This window comes from Dama dama, chromosome 19, assembly GCF_033118175.1.
Source record: "Dama dama isolate Ldn47 chromosome 19, ASM3311817v1, whole genome shotgun sequence".
NCBI classification, from domain to species: Eukaryota; Metazoa; Chordata; class Mammalia; order Artiodactyla; family Cervidae; genus Dama; species Dama dama.
Window position 1 is genome coordinate 13,854,626 of NC_083699.1, and position 13,742 is coordinate 13,868,367.

General features: G+C 42.9%; 1 protein-coding gene across 6 annotated transcripts in view; it reads left to right on the plus strand.

The window, feature by feature from the left end:
* The window catches only part of SCHIP1 (schwannomin interacting protein 1), a 187,207-nt gene extending 173,754 nt beyond the window's left edge, over window positions 1–13,453 (plus strand). For all 6 annotated transcript variants that reach the window (XM_061168224.1, XM_061168223.1, XM_061168225.1 and 3 more), the window contains 5 exons: window positions 1,316–1,433; window positions 3,750–3,947; window positions 4,875–4,998; window positions 7,744–7,837; window positions 12,808–13,453. In XM_061168224.1, the coding sequence (XP_061024207.1) occupies window positions 1,316–1,433; window positions 3,750–3,947; window positions 4,875–4,998; window positions 7,744–7,837; window positions 12,808–12,859 (586 nt within the window). In that variant the 3' untranslated portion in view covers window positions 12,860–13,453. The remainder of the gene's footprint in view (window positions 1–1,315; window positions 1,434–3,749; window positions 3,948–4,874; window positions 4,999–7,743; window positions 7,838–12,807) is intronic.
* Window positions 13,454–13,742: the final 289 nt, after the last annotated feature.

Genomic DNA, 13,742 nt, shown 5'->3' on the forward strand with positions numbered 1-13,742 from the left:
TGCATACACGTAACAGTGGTGCCCGTGTTAAATCAGTCCTTTTTCTGACTTCTGTATTGTTTTCAATCAAACAAGTGCGTTCAGTGAGTCATCTGAGCATTTTGTACAGAGCATCCCTACCCACTGGAATTTTTTAAAAATGCAAACGTCATCTATCAGATGAGTTGATCTTTGCGTCTCTCACTGTGACAGTAATGTCAGAGCAGATTCAGCGTCCACTCTTCTAAACCTGGTTTACACAAGCCTCCTTAGGACCCTTGCTGCTTAAGGGGTTTCCTTCTGCTTTTTCTTTCTCAAAGCTTACATACAGAGGATGCTAAGAAAGTGCTTCTTGAAAAACTTTTTGTTGTCAAACAGTCATGAAACGTGTTCGCCTTCCAATGAGCATGAGGACACAGAGTTGGATCCTCAGCCTGGCTGTGTGTGTGGCAGATACACAGCCTGGCGGCCCTTTGTGACCACATTTCCAGAAGCATCCCTCCTGGAGCTTCCCGGATTTGCCACAAACATAATGAACTCCCAAGACATCTCTGCCTCTGAGGCTCGGCGCGCCAGGCGGTCTGCAGAGCCTTGCTGTGTTCCAGCGTTGTGCCTTTATAACTAGGTTGGAAGTTCCCTTAAGTTTCTCTAGGGTGAACCTCTGGTGTGTGGTTTTTTTTTTTTTTTTTTCCCTTAATGACATAAATGAGCTCCCTCAGTTGGCTTTTGGCAACTGCCTCAAATAAAATTTTCCTAACACCGAATCAGCTCTGACTTGTCACAATGAAAGATGCAAAGATCAACTTGTCTGATAGGTGACCTTTTTATATTTGAGGCAAAAAAAAAAGGGGGAGTCTTTTTTTCTGAGACCTCTGGCCCCGGGATGCTGGCTTTAATGAGCATCTTTGGATTGTCCCTGTGGGGCAGGACATCAGATGACACCAGGCAGCCCTGCTTGGCTGAGGATCCATTCATCTTCATCGACAAAAATGTAAACTCAGTGTCTCAACACATTTTTATCGTGTCCCAACGATGTGTTTGGTATTGTGCCAGGTGCTATAATGGGGCTTGAAATTAGTTTTTCAACAACATGAATTTCTGTGTGGGAAAAAAGCTACTACAGTAGGAGTTAAAAGTTACCACCTTACTGTTTATCAATGTATCTTTCTTATCCTCTAGTAAAAGTTACCATTTATGAATTGGGCATAATATTGATCACTCACTGCTCCCTGGGAAGAACACATTAAACTACTTTCTCTAGCAAAACCACTGTTTTTGGATGCTGCCGGGTAACAAATAGCTGAGTGGAATGAGTGTTCTGTGTGCTTCTGCCCAGCCTGCAGAGCGGGATGAACCTGCAGATCTGCTTTGTCAACGACAGCGGCAGTGACAAGGACAGCGATGCTGACGACAGCAAGACCGAAACCAGCCTGGACACCCCCTTGTCTCCCATGGTGAGTCTCCGAGCTGCCACTGAGGTTCAGAGTGTGCTTTCCTGCTCACTTAGCTTCTTTTCTGTTGTTGATCAGGAACAAACATTGCAGAGATTTAGAAAGAGATGTCTCATGACATTTCTTAACATGTGAAGTGTGGAAGTCACTCAGTCGTGTCCGATTCTTTGCAACCCCATGGACTGTAGCCCACCAGGCTCGTCTGTCCATGGGATTCTCCAGGCGAGAATACAGCAGTGGGTAGCCATTCCCTTCTCCAGGGCATCTTCCTGTCTCCTACACTGCAGGAGCTTCTTTATTGCCTGGGCCACTGGGGAAGCCCTTCTTAACGTGACATGTTCCTAAAATTTTAGTGATTGAAAACTTGAAACTGTGATCTGAGGATACATAAGTTCTGTTAAAGTTAGCAACTACTTTCATATTAAATCATCAGGAAAATCACATAGGCCCTAAAAATTATAAAAGAAATATGCTATAAAAAGGAATGAAATGGTGGCTTTTGCAGAGACATGGATGGGCCTAGAGACTGTCATAAGCCTGAAGTAGTCAGAAAGAGAAAAACAAATATCATATATTATTTACACATATATGTGGAATCTAGAAAAATGGTGTAGATTGTCTTATTGCAACACAGAAATAGAGACACAGATGTAGGGAACATCTGGATGCTAGAGGAGAAAGGAGAAAGAGGGGGTGATGAATTGGGAGATTGGGGTTGATATATATACACTACTGGGTGTAAAGTAGATAACTGATGAGAACCTATTGTATAGCACAAGGAACTCTTCTCAGTGTCCTATGGTGACCTAAATGGAAAGGGAATCCAAAAAAGAGGGGATATATGTAAACATACAGCTGATTCACTTTGCCATAAGGCAGAAACTAACACAATATTATAAAGCAACTATGTGCCAATAAAAATTAATTTTAAAAAAAGAATTGCATGCAGTAAATAAAAAAATAGAAAATATGCTATATACCATTCCTTCCCCTTTGGTCTTAGAAATATGAGCATAGACTAGCAGTGGACACATTTTAAAAGACAGGGGATGGGGTCCTGGCAGAGGGTGGGAGGGCTAGCACTGAAAAGATACCACTCAGAGAAACTAGCAAGATAATGTGGGTTAAGCTTTGCTTACTTTTCCTTGTGGGGTTTCCCTGGTGGCTCAGTGGTAAAGAGTCCGCTTGCCAAGCTGGAGACAAAGGTCAGATGTCTGGGTAGGGAAGATCCCCTGGAGAAAGAAATGACAACCCACTCCAGTACCCTTGCCCATGGATGGAGAAGACTGGTGGGCTACAGCCCATGGTGTCACGACGAGTGGGACTCGACTTAGCAACTAAACAACACTTTTCCTTGCACACATATATAAAAGATGGCTTGATGATCCTGAGTACTTGTTCCTGAATTTCTTTCCTCTCTGGGAGGTCTATCCAGCACCTTTCTTATCGAAGACCAACTAACAGGAAACTGTGTTAGTTGTTGAGTACAGTGCCACAAGAGAACTTCTTTGGATAGCTGAGATCCTGTCCACTCAGGGAGTAACATAACACCTTAGCTCTGGGTGAAATATTTTGCTGTAGTCTGTTCATTTCAAGCAACTTTTGAGAGTAAGAATCAAAGAAAAGTCTCAAGTTTGTTGTAAATATATATAATCCCTATTATTAATTATGTTACATTTTATGCTAAAATCAGCCTTTTATTGAAACTGAGGAGATAAACTACCTTTGAAAATGTTACTTACTAAAAAAGAGAAGTATGTATATGTATACACACACATATAACTGATTCACTTTGCTCTACAGCAAAAACTAACACAGCATTGTAAAGGAACTATATGCCAATAAAAATTAATTAAAAATTTTAAGAAAGAATTATATTGAAATACAATTATTAAATATAAAGTAGCAAATAAATAAATGCAAAAAATAATATGCAAAGAACTTAGAACAATGCTAGCAATTGTTTCCATTAAATGCTGTGTGCTAAATTGCTTCAGTCCTGTCCGACTCTTTTTGAGCCCCTGCACTGTAGCCCGCCAGGCTCCTCTGTCCATGGGATTCTCCAGGCAAGAATACCTGGAGTGGATTGCCATGCCCTCCTCCAGGGGAATGTCCTGACCCATTAAATGCTAATGGTAAACAAATAATCATTCAATAAAAGTTATTTGTGATTGGTACAGATCAAATCAAGAGTTGGGTTGTGTTGATGGAGGGGACTCTTGGCCGCTCCGAGAGAGGGCTCAGGGAAGGCTGCAGTCTGTCTCCAAAGGTGGGACCCCGTGCACAAAGCTCAGATGCTGCTTTTTTTTCCCTCTGCAGAGCAAACAGAGTTCTTCCTACTCAGATAGAGACACTACTGAAGAGGAATCCGAATCCCTGGATGACATGGATTTCCTCACAAGGCAAAAGAAACTGCAAGCCGAAGCCAAAATGGCCCTTGCCATGGCCAAACCAATGGCCAAAATGCAAGTAGAAGTGGAAAAACAGAACAGGAAAAAGTCTCCCGTCGCTGATCTCGTAAGCAGCAAGCGCTGAAATGCAGCGGACTGGGGGCGGGCGTGCGGTGGTTGGCTGGCGAGGGGTGGCTGCACATGGTTGAGGCTGTCTCAGTCCTTTCCCAGAGTTATGCAAACTTGGGTTTCTAGAAGGCACTGTGTAAACCGTCATTGAGAAATATTTAAGTCTGTTTCTTTTTCCTTCCTACTGTATCACAGAAGGATGCATAAGCTACAGATTTCACAAACATAAACTTTGCTCCCCATTCATATCTACTCTGTGTCTTCAGGCCAGTCTTAGCTGTTGTGAGAATATTTTCATTCCTTTAAAGCGGTCTTAGTTTAAGAACCCGTTGCTGTGGCAAACTCACTATTGCTTTAACTCTTTGTTCCTACCGTTCAATGAAGACAGTGTGATAGAGTGGATAAAGGTCGTGGCCTTTGGAGCTTAAGAGGAGCCCTGCCATTGATCTACTGTGGGGCTCTGGGCAAGTCTCAGTTTTCTCATCTGTAAAATGGGGATAATAATAACACCTGTGTCAGAGCATGATTGTGAGAATTCAGTGGAAAAAGTGTTCAAAGCACTTGGCACAGTGCTTGTAGCATGCTATAAATTAATAAATAGTGGGTCTTAGTAATTTAATCTATGTAACTGATAACTGCTTGAGCTCCCTGGTAATTCACTTGTGGATCTAATTATTGACTCTCAGTTGTAGACCAGTCCAAAAACTTTTGATTTGAGTATGTCCCATTATGATGCTGATAACATGTGAGAATGTGTGGTGTGTGAATGGAGGGCCTTGCATTGGAGAAGTCAGACAGGAAAAGCTTTTAAACGAGGACCCTGAAGTGGGTGAATGAAGGTGGGTCTTTTAGGAGAAAACTGGGTCCTATATTCAATGTGCTTACTATTCTGCTCTCATCGCTGTTTCTTCTTTTGTGTCTTCAGCTGCCACACATGCCTCATATAAGTGAGTGCTTGATGAAAAGAAGTTTAAAGCCCACTGACCTGAGAGACATGACTATTGGGCAGCTACAAGTGATAGTCAATGATCTCCACTCCCAGATAGAAAGTAAGTGTAAGATACTCTGGAAGATGGGATATGAAGTGTTAAATATCATGGGATATCACGTTTCCTCAGGGTCCTCCTGTGTCCTTGCAAGGAAAGGAAGAGAATCGACCCTCTCTTTTTTCCTTTGTTTTTTCACTATAAAATGTTGAGAAACTTTAAGACTTTTTCAAGATTCACAGAGACTAAGGGTCCTTTTTATTCATCTGAAATCCCCAGCTTCTAGCGCAGTGCCTGGCATATAGTTGGGTCGCAACACCTGTTTGTAGAATACAATTTAGTAGTTCCAGGTCTTTTGTTATATTTATATATATTCGTATGTGTATTATACGTATACAATTATGTGCTCAGCTTTACTTGTATATATATTTATTTTAGCTCATCAGATCCTATTCACCTTATGTTGTGGGACTTCAGGTGGCGAAAGTGTATAGGACCGATAGATGAAAATTATAGGGTGAGAAGGAGTGGGCCTTTTACCCCCAGAATAAAGAAGGACCTCTACCGGAAGTGTGCAGGGAGTTGTGGTGAGTGAGTGGCATTCATTCAACTGGTTGTGCAGAGAAGGGCATGTGCTGGGCCAGTAACAGAGAGAGCTCAGTCACTGGGTCATCTTGCTGAATCCAGGTGAACTCACGAGCCCTCCAGCCTTGAAACATATGAGTCCATAAAGTCCATGGCTGATAGATTAAAACCACTTAATAGACATGCCAACCCAATGCAAACCAACTATAAAAAAGTATTTGGGAACCAAGTAGGGAAATTCTAACATTAACTAAATGTTTTATTAAAGATGTATTGACTTATTCAGGTACAATAAAGGCATTATGGTTATGTTAATTTAAAAGAAAAAAAGAGCCCTGTCTTTGGAGATGCATACTGAAGCGTTTATGTATGAAACAATAGGATGTCTGAAATTCACTATAAAATGACCTCACTGGAGAAGGGGAGAAACGTCAGTTACGACTGGCCAGGAGTTGATTATTTTTGAAGCTGATTGGATGCATAGGGCAAGGGGATTCGTGTCTCTTTGCTTTTGTATCACTTTGAAAATGTCCATAATAAAAAATTTTAAACTTCATATAGAAAAGACATTCCCATGCGCTACGCCAGTATAGAAAGCTGCCCTAAGAACTCACTAGAAAAAAATAAAATGCGCAGTGGCAATTTAATACCTTCAATATTTTGCGGAGTCAGGGCAACCACACCAGGCGGCATGAGGGATCTTAGTTCCCCAACGAGGGATCAAACTCACACCCACAGCAGTGTAAGCACGGAGTCTTAACTCAATACCTTCATTATTTTAAAATCAAAAGAAAGGATTTACATTTTAATTAGGAAACCATAGATTCATAGGATTTTTTTTTGAAGTTCTGCTACATTTTGGGCTTCCCTGGTGGCTCGAACGGTAAAGCGTCTGTCTGCAATACTGGAGACCTGGGTTTGATCCCTGGGTCGGGAAGATCCCCTGGAGCAGGAAATGGCAACCCACTCCAGTACTCTTGCCTGGAAAACCCCCTGGACAGAGGAGCCTGGTAGGCTACAGTCCGTGGGGTCGCAAACCATAGATTTATAGGATTTTTTTTTTGAAGTTCTACTACATTTTAATTTTCGTTGAGAATAAATTACTAGGAGTATTTTTCTTTCAAGGATTTAAAAGGCTTTCTGATCTCTTACCATCAGAGTATCTTCCTTAGACTTGTAAATAATAGCATTGCCAGCTAGTCCTTTTCAGGAGTAGAGGAAGTTTTAGATTTCTTTGTATGATTTTTTTTTTTCTCCTTTTTAAAATTGGAAACAAATCTGAACTAAAGGCAGGCAAATGCATCATTTCAGGTCTGAATCCAGAGTTTTCAAGGAGGACCTTGCTAAGTACCCTCTTCCTTCCTTTTGTTGCTGGGCCTAGAGCTCTTGCCAAATGAATGCTCTCCCCACGTGTCCACATGTTCAGACCTAGACGCTTTTGTTCTAAGTCAGTATGGGGGGGAAAAGCAAGAAGCAGCCCCGGGCTTGTTTATATTTTCCAATGGCAGAAACCAGATTAACCCAGTGCACAGAGTTCAGGAAGTCTAGCCGTGTTTCCATCTATTTTATTCCGAGTATAAATCCTAAGGAGTCTTTTCCTCAGCACCTGTTGTCTGGAGACCAGGGGTGATTTCTCCAGGTCTTTCGTATCTCATTCTCCCACATCTTTAGATTTTACTCTTTCTTTGAACAGCCTGCATGTCGGGCTGCTCCTCCTCGTGGCCCCAGGTAACCTTTGAGCATCCTCAAGCCCCTCCCTGTCCAGCTGGGCATCTGATGTGATGCCCGTCAGGTGGGGCGGCCCCTCCAGCGCTCAGCGTGGCTGGAGCCCCCTGAAGATGAACGGTGGAGAACTCAACATGCCCCAGACTTTTACACTCACATATCTTCAAAATAAAATCGTGCTTCTTCTAACAAGCTACTTTCCTAACAGCTAACCACGTCTTTTCCCACTTTAATGCGGATGTAATTGGATTTACTTCATACGCCTTTTCTTCCAACACTTCTGTAAGTAGGCAAACTAGTGCTCTCAAATGCGTGACTTCTCCTGAGCTTCTGAGAAGCTAATGAGAACCCTAACGTTTCAGCAAAAATACTTTCCTACTGTGTTTAGCTGTTTGTATGTATGTGTGTGTCTATATGGTACACACACCATGGTCCATAGATAGTTTGACATCCTGACTTGGATGCAGCTTTATTAACGCTCTCTTTCCTTTGCCCCAGGCTTGAACGAAGAGCTGGTCCAGCTGCTCCTTATCCGAGACGAGCTGCATACGGAGCAGGACGCCATGCTGGTGGACATCGAGGACTTGACCAGGTCAGCGGGGCCTCACCCTTCCCAAAGAAGGAAAGAAGCCCAGGATGATCGGAAGCTTAAGAATTAAGGCAGGAGTGAGGTGGCACTAGTGGTAAAGAACCTGCCTGCCAACACGGGAGATGAGGGTTCGATCCCTGGGTCGGGAAGATCCCCTGGAGAAGGAAATGGCAACCCACTCCAGTATTCTTGCCTGGAGAATCCCATGAACAGAGGAGCCTGAAGGGCTACAGTCCATGGGGTTTCAAAGAGTCAGACTTTATTTTGAACGACTGAGGGATTGACACACACATGGAGCTGTCGAGAATTTCTTCCTTTACTTTCATGAATGACTCGCCTAATTTCTGCTGGTGTCAGCTATTTAGATGGAGGGAAGCAGTCCATGGGATCTCAAAGAGTCAGACACGAGTGAGTGACTGAGCATGCATGCAGGTAGCCGAAACTTCTCCCACCCAAATGCTTTGCTTCTGCACAACCGTCCTTCCCTCGTGATGGGTTGTCAGTGCATTGGAACACCCCCACCTCAGTCTGGTCAGCAGTTCTGGCCTGAGAACTTTATCCTGAAGGACCATCCCCTGGGGAGTTGTCCCTAAACCCTTCCATGCGGGCATGCTTCCAGCACCATGGTGGCTGTCCCCAAGTGGCACTTGCTGTTATCTGACCCAGCTCCTGATGACATCTGCCATGCCCAGAAGGCAAGGACCCTGGCATCTTTCCACAGCACCAGCGCCACCAGATTGCTCTCACCATGGGGAGACTCCGAGACTTGGGTTTCTAGCTGGGCCTGGCTCCAGGCCCCCTCTCTGTAAAGAGGTGAAGAATGCCTCCTTCCCTGGGCAATAGGGAAACTAGACTAATGCTAGTCAAGATCTTGCATTTCTTTGTCATTTTCTTTGTGGAAAAGCCTCTCATAATAAGTACGTGAAGTGCATGGAAAAACTGTGAGCATTCCTACGTTCTTATGACACCTTTTCTGAGTTAGTTTATAGGAAGTCTTTAAGCCACAAGGCAACAATTACTGTTAATCCCGGAGATGGTATTCAGAGAGTAGAGGCTCCCGAAGAGAGAGAGAAAACTGCTTGTCACAATAACATAAGGAATTAACCATGTGATCCAGAACCATCCAAGGGAAGCTTGACAACATATGTAGTGACAATGCTCCCAGCACTCACCACAGGGACCTGTTCTCTGTGTGAGACACTGGGTTAAATATTTTCCCAAATGCAATGTTATAAAAATAGCTCAGGTAGCAAAATAAAGGCTGCAGAACTATGTTTAAGTTTGTTTTTAAAGACCTGTGGGCAGCACTCTGTTTTGTATGCTTTGGATGTTATTGCCATTGCTCCTAACAAAAACAAAAACAAACAAAAAACCAGAAGGTCTTCTCATACCTTCTTAGCATGTTTGCCTACATCTGAAATATGGTACCATTCAAATATTGCTACTGCCCCCTACAGATATATTCAGGCACTGCACCAACAATTGTAAGACACCTCCCTTTTTGTTAGGCTAAGAACTTTGCATATAGGGGTTAAGATTATGGGAACTCAGGGGCTTCCCTTGTGGCCCACTGGTAAAGAAATCCGCCTGCCAATTCAGGAGACAGGGGTTCAATCCCTGGTCCAGGAGCCCCTGAGCCGCAATTACTGCAGACCAGCGCCCTAGAGCCCGTGCTCCGAAATAAGAGAACCCACCACGATGAGAAGCCCGCACAAGGCAACTGGAGAGTAACCCCTGCTCCAACAGCTAGAGAAAAGCCTGACCCAGCACAGCTGATATATAAATAAAATTATTTTTTTAAAAAAAGGTTATGGGAAATCAGTAGTGAACTGTACAAGGACATGCATCTTCTGAAAAAGATGTAAACTCTTTCATCAGCTCTGTGACTCGCCAGTGGTAACAGAGGACAGTTTCTCTGTCCCTCAGAGCAGTGCTGGCACTCCCTGGTGCAAAGAAGACATGTAGAGGCCCCTCCCTTTCCTCCAAATGTTCAGCTGTTACTTAGGTCTGCAGTGTACTATGTTTATACTGCAGATGGTATGATCGTGGGAGACGGGGCGGGCAGAACCATGGGGTTTAGAGCAGAGGAGTCACTTATTTAAAGGTGTTGGAGAGACCCTTGAAACAAGAGCAGGTGGGGAGTAGTTTCTATGTCCATTTCTGGCTGCAAAAATATAATTTTGCTCATGGTGGGGGAGGGGGATCTAAATATACTTCAGCTTCCCCAAAGGTGGCCAGAATGTGGCAGAGTGCCAGAGTGTGGCAGCCGGATCCCAGAGACTGTGAGCACGCTCCCAGGGAGCCCTGCTCGCCGGCTCGCTTTACCTGCCAGCTCCTACCATCCAGGTGTCAGTTCAGGTCCATGGTTCTCAGTTTCGGTTGCACATTAGAATCACCTGGGGAGCTTTTAAAATATTGATGCCTGGGTCTCACTCCCAGAGGTTCTGATTTAACTGTTCTGTGAGACAGGGACTTCTGTGCATGAGAAGTTTTTTAAAGCTTTCCTGATGAGTCCAATACACGGCCTAATTAAAAAACCACAGGTTTAGATACGTCTTTGGAATAGCGCTCCTGAACCCCCAAGATGGACCTAGGACCCTCTTTGTGCTTCTGGTGGCATGGCACTCCTCCCAAGTGGGGCCTGATCATATTGTGTTATATTTGTTTGCTGTCTCTCCCAGCCTGGCTGTGTTGTTCAGTTGCTACGTCATGTCCAACTCTTTGTGACTCCGTAAACCATAGTACACCAGGCTTCCCTGACCTCTACTATCTCCCAGAGCTTGCTCAGACTCATGTCCTTTGACTCTGTGATGCCATCCAACCATCTCATCCTCTGTCGCCCCCTTGTCCTCCTGCCTTCAATCTTTCCCAGCATCAAGGTCTTTTCCAATGAGTCGGTTCTTCACATCAGGTGGCCAAAGTATTAAATCTTCAGCTTCAGACGCAGTGCTTACTTTCATTCATTTCAGAGTCCTCAGAGCCTATGACAGGGGCTGCCAAGCACATAGGAAGTCCTCAAAAGTGATTGTTGATATAAAGGAGTTCTTATGGGGCATGAGTGAAATTAATTCTACTAAAGACTTTCATATAAATAGTTGATGAGAACCTTTTAGTTTTATAAACGGAAACTCTTTCCCTCCTTTGTTTAAAATTTTAATAAAATTCACCCTTGTATGTGTGTTTCAAAAATAACACCCAACTTTCAGTATTTTCTGAAGCTATTGCCTATCTGTTCTATCCTTGTCTCTCAGAAAACCTCGTGTTGTAGGTTTGCACACACACTCACATACAAAGAGATACCTATTTAAAGCTGCTATAAGAACCATAATTTAATTAGCTACATGGAATCTTAGCCACTGGGTATCAAAATATTTCTTGAGCTGAATTTGTTCAAGTGAGGCCCATGAGCTACTTTATGAAAATAAGCAAGATTCTTCTACACACATTAAAAAGATGATCTGCTCAAAGGCGTGATTTTCCTTGGGGATGCAGTGCTATTGTTATCTTTTTTCCCTGAGCCCCTTTAGGGTTCAGTGAATATCAGAATATTATCTGTGGGCTGCTGCGTGTGGCAAAGACACTGCTGTCCCTTTTCTGAAGATATTTGTGGTTTGTCTTCTCTGTGCCATAGATGTGAGACATTCTGCATCATTAATGCCAGTGAGTTATACTTGATGTCATCGACCACACCCAAGTCAAGGCAGCGCACAGAAATTGCCCCCGAACCTTAGATTACAGCTGGAAACCACAGCATTAGATAACTTTTCTCTTGCCCAATTTATAATTTTCTAAGATCCTCCTTCAAAACGTTTGTTTCTGGCAGCCTTCAGACCCTACCACTCTCCCAGAAGACTTTTGATTAGTGCTTATTTGAGTGACTTCGGCAGCTTGGCCATTCCCCTCTCTCCGTCTCCACTGGTCAGCTGCTGGGTTGGCCCGCCTTTGGGCTCACAGGCCATGATAGGACTTGATGAGTAGGAAGGATTACCCAGCCCTGTCCCCACCCTCACTGACCCGATCATGCCCTTAGGACTAATTGAGGGGAGGAAGAATATCAAATATGGGAAATCTTTGCATCCACCAAAGCCTATTATTTGTTCTAAAGACATTACTACCCTTTGTAAGAATGATATTGGATTATTGTATTATTAACAGGAGCCTTGTTAATACTTAAATTTGCATCTTTGTGCATATTTAGATAAAGTAGTCATGCAGTTAACTTTCTGTCACAATAGCTTGTTCTGACTTTTTTGCTTAGCACTTATTTTCTGTCTGCTGTCTGCTTGTTTGCTATCTGTTCCTTTCTTGTCTCTTTTCATTGAAATATATGCCCCAGGAGAATAAAGAGTTCATTTGTCTGCTCACCACCAAATCCCCATCACCAGAAGCAGTGTGCCTGGCACAGAGAAGGCCATATTAAACATTTGCTAAATAAATTATCCTAGTTCATTTTCCCTTTTCATTTTTAAACACAACACTTTTCTTCTCAAAGAAAAATGGCATCTACACGTCTCAGGCTAATCCAGTGACTTACTAGATAAAAGGAATCATACACAGAATATAAAAATTGAAGGGAATTCCCTGGCAGTGTAGTGGTTAGGACTCCACCCTTTCACTGTTGAGGACACAGCTTCAGTCCCTGGTTGGACAACTAAGATCCATCACCATGCATAGTTTGGGAGTTCCCTGGTGGTCCAGTGGTTAAGACCATGCTCCCAATCCAGGGGGGCCCCAGGTTCAATTCCCGGTCAGATCCTGCATGCCAGGCAGCTTGGCCATGGGAAAAAAATCAAAAGAAGGCACCATCATTTCAATTAAGCACTGTTTTCTTTTTCTTTTTTTCTCTTTTTTTTGAATTAAGTACTGTTTCTTGATTCCCATGATTTAACTATGGAGGATGTTTTAGCTGCCAATGGAAAAGTAGTTTGGCTCTTCCTCCTCAGCGCTAAATAATTGTGTTATTCATTCCACAGACATGCCGAGAGTCAACAGAAGCACCTGGCCGAGAAAATGCCTGCAAAGTGAAAAGAAGCCATCCAACCAGAGGACAAACTAGACTTTCTTTTGCTTCTGTGGTTGTAAAAATGCTGTTGCTAAAGGTGGCACAGAAACAAACAAATATCAGTGTTAGTCATTGATAATGTCTGAAGCTTAACGTCCAGTGATTGGCCTTTGCTTCTTAATTTATTTTAATTTTTTTACTGTGCCACTCAATATCAGGCATTTTAATAAAATATTGTTACAAAAAAATGTATAGTACTTACACCACCACAAGTCATGGTTAATCAAAGAGGGTAGTTTTAACTTTATTTTTATTTGTTTAGAGATTATGAGTTGGAGCAGTATTTTACCATTGACTGCTGTCATTCTTCACTGTAGTTTTAAAGAAGAACTGTAAATGACGGTGCTATCCAAGTCAAAAAATACATGCCTGCCTCGTAGTGAAGTTGTAGCTCTCCGTAATATGTATATTTTAATCAGTTTTCAACATTTTGTGAATGTTGACTACCTGAAGTTCATTTTTAGATGTGCTATTAACATTCTGTTGGATTCAGAGGGTTCCTTAAAAGTTTTATGTATAAATATGTAAAATAAAGATTAAAACTTTGTTTCATAGGATATGTCTTTTTGCTCACTAGCAAGCCCTACGCTGGCTATATATGTCTGTCTTCACTCTTCCTCAACTTAAATCCCCCACTGGGAAGCCTTTCTTGGTGAAAAACAAAGAGCTCCAGAGAACAGGCAATGCAGGGAATTGCCAGGAAGATTGTGGAGCGTTGGGAGCCTGTGTGTGAGTGTGTGTGTGTGGTCCAAAGAAGGCAATATCAACAACATCAGAGCCAGCACGTTTGTTCCTGCTTAAAGTTATCAGTAGTAATTTCAACACTTGTGGCTCAACGCTAAAGAA